The 13,817-nt window shown below is 46.6% G+C and overlaps 2 protein-coding genes across 3 annotated transcripts; one reads left to right on the top strand and one right to left on the bottom strand.

Annotated features, from left to right (window-relative positions):
• Positions 1–3,363: 3,363 nt before the first annotated feature.
• Positions 3,364–9,119, bottom strand: faap100 (FA core complex associated protein 100). Of its 2 annotated transcripts, none has more exons than XM_048987938.1 (8): positions 8,970–9,119; positions 7,592–7,710; positions 6,641–7,491; positions 5,953–6,109; positions 4,339–5,254; positions 4,131–4,247; positions 3,796–3,882; positions 3,364–3,703 (listed from the first exon to the last, which is right to left on the bottom strand). In XM_048987938.1, the coding sequence occupies exons 1-8, from the start codon at positions 9,117–9,119 to the stop codon at positions 3,575–3,577; spliced, it is 2,526 nt and encodes an 841-aa protein (XP_048843895.1). In that variant the 3' UTR covers positions 3,364–3,574. The 2 variants fall into 2 exon arrangements, with proteins under 2 accessions (XP_048843895.1, XP_048843896.1); XM_048987939.1 differs by lacking the exon at positions 8,970–9,119 and adding an exon at positions 8,297–8,525.
• Positions 9,120–9,316: 197 nt separating this feature from the next.
• On the top strand, positions 9,317–11,811 carry birc5a (baculoviral IAP repeat containing 5a). The gene is made up of 4 exons (XM_048987943.1): positions 9,317–9,693; positions 9,791–9,900; positions 10,465–10,582; positions 11,158–11,811. Exons 1-4 carry the CDS (start codon positions 9,586–9,588, stop codon positions 11,248–11,250), a joined length of 429 nt encoding a protein of 142 aa, XP_048843900.1. The 5' UTR covers positions 9,317–9,585; the 3' UTR covers positions 11,251–11,811.
• The last annotated feature ends 2,006 nt before the right edge of the window (positions 11,812–13,817 follow it).

Below are 13,817 nucleotides of genomic sequence, written 5' to 3'. Positions count from 1 at the left end.
CACACAATTCCTTCATCTCTTCCCTGCTTACCCCAACCCTCTCCTTATATTGTCTGTTTTGCCAATCCTAAAGTAACAACACCTCCCAAGACAGTTTACAGTTAGAAGTTACAGTCAGTGTTGCAATAGTAAGCTTATCATAGACTGGTGATGGACAAAACGACGCTTCCTGACCCATTTGCTGTATTTTTGAACCCCACTAGATGGTGCTCTCTAGTCATAGCATGTCCTGAAGCAAGCCAAGAGCCCCATCTAGTGGGGACAAAAAAATGCAGCAAATGGTTCACGAAGGGTCATTTTGTCCATCACTACAATGGACTTAACATATCAGTAGTAAGCAGGATCTCGTAAGATGTGGTCACCAGGTTAATATATCAGGTTCCTCGGGAACATGAACCCTCGTACAAACCCCAAACGGAACCAGGGCTTTGTTACCCGAGAAACCAAAGCCGGTATGTAGGAGCATCAGTCTATTACTTAACAGGATTTCATTAAAGTTAGAGGGAAGCTAGTATTCTTTTAGAATATTATTGTCTGAAATTGTTCTGGAAAGAATAAACCACAATAAACGTGACATTTCTCTTCACTCTCATGCTGATGCAGGGTATTTGTGGCTGCGTTGCCTTCCACTTAGCATGGACGTGCCACACTATGCAATCTGTTCATTAACAATAATTCCCAAGATTAATTTCCTTTCATTTTCATGCAAACGGTGATCTTGCAATTCCAGTTATCCACAGGTGAATATGGTGCCACTTGTTAATTAGATTTTAAGGGCAGCAGGCTACATAAAGGCAGAAGAAATCCCATGCTGTGCAAATTCTGCTGCTAATGACCCTGCCAGTCATGCATAAGGAGCCGATCTCACAGCCGGTCTTCAGCCTCCGTAGCTTTCCCCCGTTTACATTAATGTTAATCGGTTTGACCTGGGTCTCACCACTGGATTCAAACCTCTCCCATCTCCTTCACCTTTCATAAACTAGTCCAAGTCCAAGGTAATCCTTATATGCCAATTTTATACACCATTGTCAAATAAATGTATTACAACTGGTGTATGGAAAAACCAATTTTGAAAACATCATAATAAATCATTGTGCAAGCCAATATTTTCACAATTTATGTTAATGTAGGCATAACAAGAAAAAAACCTATTGCTATTTATTGCATTGGACTGTTTTCCTGATTTGAACAGATTAAATATAGAGTAGAAAAGGAATATTAGTGTGCTGTGCACTTCGTTTCCAGTAGGTGTCAGTCTTCACACCCTCAAAACTGAGGAGGCGCGATAAGCCTCTCAGGACAGACTACTTTGCTTATCGTTACACAAATGTTAGTCCCAGTATTACATAACCTCTTACATTTTTTCCATATTCCAAAAATGACATGGGCCACACAAGCAGCACAGTAACCAGGCTGCGTGGATGGAATAGCAGAACAAAAACTCGTTCAGTGTTACAGAAAGGGCCCTGTGGTAGTAGGCCATGTAACAGCATGGAAGGGTGGCTACGTTAAGTAAAGTCCCGCAGCAAATTATCCAGAGGTGTAAACTGGTAAAGTTGCTCTGGAAAAAAACGGCAATCAAATATGTGTCATGAATTATTACAGTAATATTCGATCACATCCGCATCCTTCCAGAAATGTATATACGTTGAAGATGAAACAGCACAACGTCTATACCGTAAGTGCAAATGTTCTGCAGATAAATTGCAAGGACCACCCGGGGAAACCACAGACCATCAGAGTCACAGCACCCTGACCTCAAGGCAGACCCATCGCACTCGTGAAATCCACAGGCGTTTAATTTCTGCAAAATGGTCCATCTTTGCAAAGACAGAGAGGATCATGGGAATATTTACATTTCATCTGTACACACAAAGCTTAAGGCTTTAGCTCTTATAACGGACAGCAGCAATAAAAGCAGCACCTGCCCTAGAACGCTGCCAACTCCAGTCCCAGAAACTCAATTTTATCCCTGTAAAGGAAACTTCTTTAAATGACCCAGTAAATTCAGACAAAAATACCGTACGAGTCTGTAAATGTCTTCATTTAATAGACTGAGTCTCCTGCATTTACCCATCTAGGTTCACCATAAATAACCTGCATGTGACTCACTGGTAAATCTCTGCCAAAAGGAGGTGGTCATTCCTCTTACAAGGACTGTAGTGACTGATCCCTCAGCTTTTACCACATGCTACAGCGGACAGAGTTCACACCTGAAGGCAATGTGAGACAGAACTCAAGCTTCACAGAAGATGCACCTTCATCTGAAGTTCTTCTCACCACGACCAGACACACACCATCGTTCTGAATTCCTGTGAGGGTAAAAATTCTAAAGGTGCACCTCTAACACCCTCTACAGGGCAAACGTTGAACTACGCGATTATAGACTACAAGTTTGCCTAAGTCTGTCGTGTAGACTGTGGCATGATTTACTGGATCTGCAGAGTCCAGGTACGATTAGTTAGGACCACATACCACACAAAGACAGCAACTGCAGGTTAACAATGTTTTATACATCATTAGGAACCAGACTAACTGGATGGTGCAGTGAAAAAAAAACCCAGTGTCCCCAGCACATTAATGAGAGCCCACTGGAGAGCAGGTGCTTGTTCACAATCAGTTACTATTGTCAGACGTGAAAATGTCCCATCTAATTAAACGATAAGCATGGCATCCAACTGCTTCTCTTTTTGCCATAGTAACCCATTACTCACGATTAAGCTAGCAAAAGCTTTGATTGATTTACTGGTAAGCAAATGGCATGTTTTACGTCTTTGTGGATATAAATATGTGCATATCTGGTTTGGCTCTCAAAGAGACTCTCAAATGCAAAATAATGGAACAGGGGCAGTGTGCAGCTCCGTGGGCTAAGCCTCGATGCCTGTGATCAGGCAGTCATGACTGTGGGCCTTTCAGCAGGGCCCTTAACCCCCGGCTCAGTGGCTGCTGCAGTGGGATGGATAACTGCCCCTGTCCTGCTTACGGCCAAGGCTTTTAACAGCAGAAAGGTGAAGTTCTGCAGTATTGCACCATACCAGTGGCTAACGAATGGAGGCTAGGCTACCAGCCGCTGGTGTCATGTAGGGTGAGAACAGACAGCCGCCACACCCCCGCGCCACTAGTGAAAGGCTGGCCCACTACCCCTCCACCTCATGGCCAGACACGTCAAGCTTAACAGCGTGTGACTCGAAACAACCTCGGACTGCCCCGCCAACATCAGGCGCCCGGCAGCCCTCCACCGACGACCGCTACACACACATGAGCATCCGGCAGTGAAATGTCACGTAAAAATGTGGGATCAGCCAGGCCAAGAGGGATGAAACGGTGCTTCAAGATGAAGCCCATCCTTCCTTAACACCTTAACAGCACGCCGCACATTTATTATTACAGCTGCTGAACGCTCAGCTCTTCAAATACCTACATGTAGGGCTTCCTCTCAGTTGACTTTACTCCTATGTTACTTTTCTTAGTTTATCGGGTAACTCACTAAATTTCACTCCTTTACATAACACAAAGTACACAGAGAGAATGTAGATCCATAGATCACTGGATTCAGCTGGATTCCCAACACGTGTCAGAGGATGAGGAGGGGCTGCGTTCTCAGCTGCGTGTACACGCGCAGCAGCGTGTCCGCCGCCCGCCGCGTCATCCCGGCACCCAGGGACGCCTGATCGCGAGCCTCCCGGATCTCCCGTAAGAGCCCCTGCAGGAGAGAGGCACCCCGTTAGCCGGCCAGGAGTGCGGGGAATCCCAGACAGCCACTGCAGCGGGGAGGGCTGGAGGGGGGGTGCTCACTTCTGCACGCTCCAGGGCTCCTCGCAAACTCCGCCCCTGCAACTGTGCCAGATCCTCAGTCGCCTTGGTGACCCCACCCAGCAAGGCCTGCAATCGAGACGCACGGGCAGCACACTGGGTGACTCAAGGTTCATTAAAAATGCCACATAACCGGCTATTTTACCGTAAAGCATTTGCATTACATATGTATGAATTCTGTAGATGCTTTTATTCAAAGCGGGGTCAGACAGTCCCCGGAGCCACTGGAGGTTAAGGGTTCTGCTCTGGGCCCAGTGACCTTCCCATCACAGGCAGAGTCGAAGCCCCCGGAGCCACACACCAACTCCCCTCAGTACCTGCAGGCGGTGAAGAACAGCATGATGCAGCCCACAGAGCGAGACCAGTGAGGAACTCTCCAGCTGAACCTCCACGACCAGAAGAAGCCCATCTGAGCTCATCTCCTCAACCGTCACCTGGGCCAATCGGGGAAACTGAGGTTAAGATGAGTAAATGATGACATGAACTCGCAGGTGAGCATTCACCACAGACTTGAGACACACACACCTCGTTGGCCATTAGCTTCAGGCGATGTCCTCGAGGGCAGCGAGCACACACCACAGGGGAGCTCAGGTCTGCTCTGGAGCGGTTACCAGGGCAGCTGGACACCAACCAGGCCAGCAGAGAACCACAGAGTGTGGGGCCGCCTAGTGCAGAGCCTGCTAGCATCGTCCTCAACAGCGCCGATGACACCTTTAGAGTCGCAGTGAAGGGGCCAACCCCCCAGGAGCCGCGACCGGGCCCACTGCGGTCACAACTCCACTGCTCCCACCTCCGGGCCCGCAGGAAGGTCTGGATGGGGTCTGCTGAGGAGCTCACGGCGGAGCAGAAGCTATTGCCGTTAGCAACAGGTCCATCAATGTGCAGACAGTGCAGCCAGTCTAGGGTGACAGTATCAAGAGCCAGGCTGACCAACCCAGAATCTGAGACCAGCCTGGACCACGGGGTTCCTCTGAGCAGAAGACACTCAAGCTCCGAGCATCCCAGCATGCTTTGCAAAGAGTAAATGAGTGAAGAGCAGACCTTCACAGGAAAGCGCAACTCATTCCCAGGTGCCAAGGGCAACGTCACTTCCAAGGTTTTACCAGGAGCCAGCTCTTCAAGAGGGAAGCTGTAGGTTTTGGTAGCCATGTCTTCCGAGGTCGAAGAACTATATGAAGGTACCACCTGTATACACAAAGTCCAACCACATTCGAGCACATAGCTGCTGGAGTTTTCCAGAACGCAGCTTAAGGTCAAGGACTCCTCTCGCAGTAGGCTAACCCACTTGGTCGTAAGATGAAAGCTGATTGGAGGCTTGCAGTCAAGATGCCCCTCCCTCCCATTCTGACTGGGCAGCAACATACAGCAGATGTTAAACACTTGGTTAAGTTTCTTGAGAGCTGTGTTCCTCACTTGAATACTACTTTTCAACGAGGATGCTCTGTGCAAAAAGATAAACAAGAGACTCATTGGAAAGATGTACATATCAAGAGCGAGGAAGCCAAAATGGTATAAAACAAGTACATGAACGCAGAACTCAGCCTCCATGTTCCTGGGGATTTGTACTAGTCATATACACTATATGGACAAACGTATTGGGACACCAGTCTGTCCAGCATCTCACTCTGAATCCAAGGGTATTAACATGAAGTTTGCTAATGCTTAGATGCTACTCTTCTGGGAAGGCTTTCCATTAGATGCTGGAACATTGCTGGTGGGATTTGCTGCCGTTCAAGTTGGGTATTGACGTTGGGTGATCAGGTCCCTCTCTGTGAGCATGTCACAGCCGAAGTTGCTTCCAGATGTTCCTACTTCACAATCACTTCACTTGTGGTCGACCTGAGCGGCTCCAGCAGGACAGAAATGTAGAGAACCGACTTGTTGGAATGGTGTCCAAAGGTGTCCAGCGACGGTCCTCGCCTGACTAACCTCTTCGACATGACCACCTAATCTGCTGCCATTGTTTGATGCTGCACATTGCATGGCTGTGTGCTTAATTATACACCTGTATGTCAGCAGTGGGTGTGGCAAACGTGGCCCAATCCTTTAAATACTATGGGTGTCCCAATACTTTGTCCATACAGTGTACACTTCAACGCCAAAGCCAAGATGTACACACACTCCAAGAATCGCACCCACCGCTCTGCAACATTCCCGATGCCAGCAAGAAGGTCCTTCATTTTTTGGCCGACCTGAGAGGTGGAAAGCCTTGAGGGGGGGGCCCCCACTTGCCCCCCCAATGGGGTTATCTGCAAGAGCCTCCCTCTGTCAGATATGGCCATGAGCTCCACAGCACCTGGCATAGACAGGAAAGCTAAATCCGAACACGCAGGCACAGGGCACAACCACAGGAACACACCGGCAGGCAGGAGCGAGGCGGGAGCCGCAGGGTCTGCTCCAGCGCAGCTCCATACCGCTAACAACGGCCTCACAGACAATGCACCTCCATTTCACAGCTTAACTGCATGTGTGCTACGACTGCACCACTCAACCGTGCAGTGAAAATATCTGCATTATTTCCCTGTAATCCAAAGATACTCCCAAGATAAAAAGGTAAGTATTTGCACGCACAATAAGAGGCTCGCTACAGCACCATACAGCCTGCAAGGGAACAATTTCAGTCGGCTCTAAAAGCCAATTAAAAATAATTATTATAACGCATTTATTGATTTCGCTTGGCTTTCGCTGAAACTGAGACCGGTGGCAGCGTCGTCATCCCCAGCTCCCCCCATCTAAAGACGCGTGAGAAGATGTTTCAAAAAAGCATCTGACAAACCAACAACCCAAGATCCTCAGCGACATGCATAAGAGCTTCTGGTTCTGGTACCTGTGGAGGCCGTCGTAGGCTTGGCCAATGCTGCGACGCCACCGACGTTCAGGCTGACTGGGTTCTGAGAGGAGGAAGCGGGTTCCAAACCCATGGTTGGCTTCTGCTCTGTGCTGCCCAGCGACAGGGCCAGGAGGTCTGAGCGGGTGCTGTAGTACAGCCGTGTCCCGCTGAGGCAGGCGGTCACCACGGGGCCGGCTACACCCCGCTCCCTAAATGCCAGCACTTTGCACCCCTCCTTCTGCTCAGCCAATACCAGCAGCATCTTTCCAAAGCCACCGACCACCACCAAGGCCCCAGAGCTGCCGTCACCAGCCATGGAGATGCCAAGAAAGACGATGGGCTCCTCCAAGCTGTGGAGCACCTTCACTGCAGGCCCCACATCCCCAGACTGCTGTAGGGCAGGCAGACTGCAAAGCCTCCCGTCAGGCAGGCCGCAGACGAACATGGGCAAAGGGATCAGCGATGAGTCAACACCAAAGAGCAGGCTGAAGAGAGCCGGGTCCAGGACATGGCAATCGTTGCCCTCTGGTGGCTGGGATGTCAAACTGCACCTTGCATACACACAACACAGTACTGGGTGCTGAGCCACGCTCTTGCTCCTTGCTCCGATGGTACCTCCACCTGTAGCGGTAGCTGAGATGTGGCGATCTGCGAGCTTTCTGTGCTCTGCTGCATTGGCCTCTGGGATCTCATAAAAGCTAAATCGCCACCTGCCATCCGCCAGCCCCACTGTCACTAAGACACCGTCTGCCACAACAAAGGAGCTGACAGCAGGGTCTGCAATCACTTGGGAATTAGTGGCAACACTCCCTGAACCACTGTCCTCACACGAGGGGCACGAGGAAGACCTGCGGGGGAGACCACACAAAAAAGTCCTTTGGTGATTAAATCTGTGAGCTCCGACGTCATTAAAAACTTTTATCCCCAGATCTTAATGTCCTAGATTACCTGAGAAGCTGTGGAAGAGGGACAAAATGTATCCCGTCGTGCTCACAGAGAGTGTACATGCCTTGCTGGTTTGGACTCTGCGCCATGCACAGGACAGGGCTGGGGAACGTGTGAACTGCCTATAGGGTGACAGGCAGGAGGACACAAGAATATATCAGGCAGCATCAGGAAGCAGAAATGGCAGGCACCGCCCCCTCGGGTCCTGCAAAATAACTCACGGTTCCAGCAGAATAGCTCTACATGAAATCACTGACCTCCCCTGAGCTGTAATTATCTTTTTCGCTATGAAATCATCAAATCAGCAAACCTATTACATTTCTTTGCACTGCTCTCCTTAGGAGAAATATAAAAATATTTTATTGTTCAAAATACACATTTTAACAATCCTAGGGGTCCGGAGGATTGAACAGACAGACCGTACCTTTCCAAAAATCTAAAAATGTCATTTTAAATGATTATAACCATTTCCTAATATAATCATGTTCCTGAGTGTCTTCTTCAGGCACTCCAGCCTTTTTCCACGAACAAAAGACGTGCAGTTTAGTTTATAAATCACCATTAATGCATGCTGTTGCCTCTGTTTGTATGCATTACACCCAGGGTGTCCCCATCTCCTTGCTAAATACTTTAAGCGTACTTAAACATTGCACTTACTGGCTCTGGGAAAATGTATAAAGGTTTAAAAGAATGCAAAAATGAACTAACTGTCATTTTGTCAGGCTCCGTACCCTGAACAGGATAAGCTACATTTATAAGCGGTTTCAGAGAATGGATGGATGGATGTTATTTTGCCGCCAATTAAATTTTAGAGTTGAACATAGAGTTGTTTTAGAGTCATTTAATTATACCATAAACAGCGGTTTATGAAGTATCGCGTTTGATTTGTTGGTTTAACTCACGGGAAGTTTAAACGGGTACAAATGCAGCTCAGCTGGCAAAATAAACTCGCACAACGTGACACAAACTCTGCGATTATGTAGTTTATAAAACTTCACGGTAGATCAAAATGCACACGATCCGCAGAAGGCCGAGAAAGTAACGCCACGTATCTGCCGAAGGTGCAGCAGGGCTGCCGCCTCTCACGCAAGAAATCTTAGGGCAAATCCATATAATTCCATTATACACCTAACATGAGCTACATCAGAAGCTTGCGGGGTAGTTTGCAAACCCTGCAGACTCTTTACGAGGTAATAAGACTGATAGATACATGTATATGTGTGAGTGCATGTGTGTGCAGGCTTGTCTCAAACTGAAAATCTCACTCCAGCCGGCTGACCAAAGTTGACGGCCCTAAAGAAGCGACCTGAAAGTGAACCTGTTCTATAACAATAATTACACCGCTGAAAAAGGTTACGCGGAGATGAACTCCGCCACTTACCTTCACCGTCTGCCCCGCAGTGCTGTGAAGGAGCACCAGATTGCTTCCGTTGCTAAGCAACAAGTCGGTCCCGGCCCAGACCAGCGTCGCCGACCCAGTGGGACGATCCAGAGCGGCCAGAGACCTGACCGAACACCTCGATCCCTCCATCACAACGCAGGATACCGGCTCCTACAGAACGCGTCTGCCTGTTATTAACATCGCCATGAAGAAGCGGTCCGTATTTATTTACAAGGCCGACAACAGCTTACTAGTACGTCAGTTTTAAAAAGATTATTTGTATTACAGGTCCAGTACAACTACCTGATAACTTGATGATAAAATATACTTTAAAATGAAATATTCCTCTTCTGAGCAAGAGACTTCCTCCAATGTGCCGCGCGCTGCGTTTTAACCAATCGCAGCCCGTCAAGAAAAGAAACTACGATTCCCATGATGCCGGAGAGACGCTCGACGTACAGTTCCCGCCAATGGGAGCGCTCACAGAAAATTTAAACCTGACCGCTGACAAAGTGAGCTGGATCGTAACTAGTTGAAGCAAGTACGAGAAAAGAGGGAGACTTTAAACTTTGTTTCGAGACTGATACGTTATACCACGTACGTGGCATTTAGTACAATGGATCTGGTCACTTACGAGGAAACTAAGATGTACTTTTATGAGAACAGGCTGAAGACGTATTCGGGGTGGCCGTTCGAGGATGGCTGCGCTTGTACTTCGGAAAACGTGAGTGCCGGGCAGCGGGGTTGCGGCTCTTGGCCTGTGGTTGTGAAGCTCATGCTCCCTTTGTTGGATTTGACGTCTGTGTTGATCCCCCACCCAGATGGCCAGGGCCGGGTTCATCCACACGCCGTCGGAGAACAGCCCCGACACGGCACAGTGCTTCTTCTGCCTCAAGGAGCTGGAGGGCTGGGAACCGGAGGACGATCCTGTGTAAGGCGACTGTCATTTGCGGAATGCAACGCATTCGCAGTTTAATGCGATACCTGCGGCAGTTTCTGGTTGTAACCGCGCAATTGCCTGCTTATTTTATACGCATTTGCTCTGCTATGATAAGAAATTAACGTGCATTTTAACTTTTAAACCCCGAGTGTAGTACGAATTGGCTGCATAAAGGTTAAAGCGCACGGCAATTTCTTGTCGTAGCAGAGCAAATGCGTATTAAAGAAGCATAACGCACGCATTGGTGCCGTTACCACCAGAAATTGCTGCACGTATCGCAATTTACGGCTTATTGCCATCAGTATTGATGGGAAGGGCATTCATTAGCTAGTGCATGTACTGCACATACTCTTTTCCTTAACAGGCGCTAAGTATCTTATATATATATATATATATATATATATGTATATAATCTCTTTGAGAACAGCCATTGAAGATACTCTGTGTGAAAATACGTAGTGATGTTGGAATTATTCTGCAGTTTTGTATTGGTTTCTGGAGTGTGTGTGTGTGTGTGTGTGTGTGTGTTAAAGCTGCCTGTTCTTCATATTCCAGGAAGGAGCACAAAGCCCATTCACCAGCCTGCAGTTTCATCACGCTGAAGAAGTCTGTGAACGAGCTCACAGTCGAGGAGGTCATCAGACTGCAGAAAGAGAGGGAGAAGTTTCTCATCGTAAGTGCCTGTTCGCCCGCGGTCCGGTGCGCTGATGTGGAAGGCTGTCGCGTTTGCCTTTTGGCGGCGTGAAAGCGTGTTGTCCGTTTGTGGGACAGCAGTTAGAACTGTCACATCAAAGATTTGTGATAATGGTGATGGTCACCTCGAAGCTGCTATAATGATGCAAAATTAATAAGCCACAGCTACTGAAATTTGTGGTTTCAATTATGCGACTGCTGTAAAAACACTCGCATGGTGATATAATTATGCTTCTGCAGTTCCTGAGGAGGGCCTTGGATTCTTAGCATTCAAGGAACGATATCAGCCTAAGTGCCTGCTAGACATCTCAATTAGTTTCATAATGAGGCCGCATTTCTTTCTTGCTCTTAGAATGTAGAACACGCTAAAATATGATTATAAATCTATAGACAATATTAGAATTCACATTTCACAGTATTCTCAAGTGTTTGTCAGACTGGTCCACGGTGCTGAATTGCATCACGTTTGAAGATCTCTGTAGAAGGACTGTGAAGTGACCACCCCCCTTCCTCCACTTATAAAACCTTATTGTGTCTGCAACTTTGCCCTTTCAGAAAAAGAAGTGCAATCACATCATCGAGAAATTCGAGGATGCAGCCAAATCGCGGAGGGCCGAGTTGGTTAAAACGGCCATGGACAAGGACTGATGGACTGCGGGTTCTGTGTCGGTTCTGTGCGGACTCCAATCCTCAGTGATCCTCCTGAAATTTTTAATTTGCCGTCTTTCATATTTGTGAGGTTTTTTTTTTTATTATTCTGAAGACCGCCTCATCCATTACCTGAAATATGTACGCTTACTTTCATGCCTCGCTAGGCGGACAGATGTTTTTGTTGCTGCTCAGGCATTACAAGAAGAACATTTTTCTCTGTCTTCAAATTCCACCTCCTTAACTGCTGTTGTGCTTGATTATTGTGTGACGCTAACTAGTTATGCAACCGTAGTGACATATGGCTGTTTTTCACTCGTGGCCCCACAGAAAGGGGGTTATTCTCCAGCCTGTCTGTTGTTGTCATTGATTACGGCTCATGTCTGTCGCTTTCATTTCCGCTGTTTATCTGTTTAGTTTTCCAAAACTCCTGTGATGATTTCACTTCAGCAAATGCTAGCAAGATCTGGGATCTGTCCTAACCTTTTTTTTTTTATATAAATATACATTTTTCTGTTTTTGAAATTCTGTAAATAAATTTGCGTGCATTTGGTGACCTTTTCTCTGTTGTTCAGGGTTGCTTGGATGATGGAGACGTGGGCCTTTCAGCTGTGTGATGCCGGGGAAACCGGCCGCTTTTTAAAACTGCATAAACTCAGGAAGGTGATGCGAGTTCATAGTTTCTGGGGCCTTCAAGTGCAGGCTGCTCAGACAGGATGACAATAACCCACTAACCTTTATGTGTTTCTACTTTCACAATGTTGGTGTAGTGTGTTTACTAATGGCCTATTTCTCGCCAGAGAAATACTCGTACTTTTTTTTTTTTAGCCGTGAATTATACTGTGGGAGCCTAAACCTTGAATTACTGAGCCCTTTATACTTATTTTTTCCCTCTTAAATGACTGGGGTGGTGGCTCTCAGCTCCAGGCTATAACAGACCTTAATCTCTGTCACCTATTTTAGCAGCATTACTGTAATATGAAGTTTCCTGTGAAGACGGGTTTGTTTGGGAGATTTGCAGCACCTGTTCTTACGGCTATGGGGTTGTCGGCGGAGATGCATGACAACCAATATTTTACTTAATGTATATTTCTAAGCAACAGAGTGCATCTTGTATCAGCCTGCAATTTGACAGCACGCTTCCTGGTAACCCATGGGTACCGCATGTGTTAGGTACAAATGGATGCCGGTTAAGCTGGTTTTAGTCCACTTGTACTGGCTGCTCTGCTTAAATAATTGGCTGTAATGAGTGATTATTGCTGTGTGCCATAGCCCCTTTGCTTGTAACTCCCTTTTGTGTCGGTATGAAGGCGATTCTGCATATTTAAATATTTTTTTTTTTGTCTATTTTACGCCTGGACATGTTTCTCAAACTATAATTGTGTCATTAGGGACGTGGGGAGTTCTGGTCATTTTTCTGCCTCCTGTAAACGGCTTTAATAATTCAGGTGCTCTCCACTCTTAATCTGCTAACCCCGTAAACCTAAATGAACTGATTATCGAGCGAATTATGCCGTTTTAAATGCGATGTTCATGAAAGCTGGTTGAATAGACCGAATGAGGTCATTCGGGAATTAGATTCACAAAGCATCCTGTAGGGAGACCCGAGTCATTGATCTGCTATTAGCCAGCTGAGCTTATGATCACTAAGCATTTTCTGGTTTAGAGTAAATTCCGTCATCAGCCGTTTCCGGCCGTATAGTGAGTCTTTCTGCTGAAGATACCCAGAATAATGTTTCTCGTAGCCTAATTGTTTTATGAATGGCAGTTTTTTTTTTGACAGATTCACACATATTCTGGCGCCACCTAGCTTACGCATTTCATTCAGAAATCTCTAGTGAATTTTGAAAAATCGATTTATTGCGGATTTTTGTTAGTCACTAATCGCAAAAAAAACGGGCTGTCGATTTTTCAGAGAAAATAAGTTGACGTAATTATTGCCATTTCGGTACAATAAATGTCTCCTAATATTCTCAGAATATGCCTATTTGGTTAAAAGCCGGTTTTTCATTCCCTTTGAGCGATGATTCCCCCCAGATTTAATGTAATGGCATGGCATTTATTAAATTTCCATCAGTGGGAGAAATGGCGCTAATTTATTCGGCACAGTGAAGGTTCTTTCTTTTTGCGTCGTTCAGTCCTCCTTCACTTCCGAAAGCCGGGTGTTGCTGCAGTAATGCGTAAAGTACAGGCTAGACAGATTTACAGAAAAAAACCTCCACTGGCCTTCGTAATAAAAGTATCTTATTAAACCCTATGTATTGCATTTTAGCCTATTTTATCCACTACACTGTGCACGCGGAATATGTCAGTGCGTAGAGGGGAAAACTTAATTATAAACTAATTTTGCCATGATCCGTGATCGTCGAACGTGATCTTTTTTAAGAAACCGGAGAGTTTAATTCACTTTTGATTAAGCTCTGATTGCACACCCGGCCCAGCCTCATCGACAGCATCTATTCCTTTTACATATTTCTCCCTGGAATATCATGTAATTTATGCAGCAATGACGTGGGCCACAAGGTTGGGAAATCGTTGAGTCTACTGAAGGCTCCGTTAAATTTCCT

This window comes from Brienomyrus brachyistius, chromosome 20 (genome assembly GCF_023856365.1).
Source record: "Brienomyrus brachyistius isolate T26 chromosome 20, BBRACH_0.4, whole genome shotgun sequence".
NCBI lineage: Eukaryota > Metazoa > Chordata > Actinopteri > Osteoglossiformes > Mormyridae > Brienomyrus > Brienomyrus brachyistius.
This window is presented reverse-complemented; position numbering and strand designations above follow the sequence as displayed.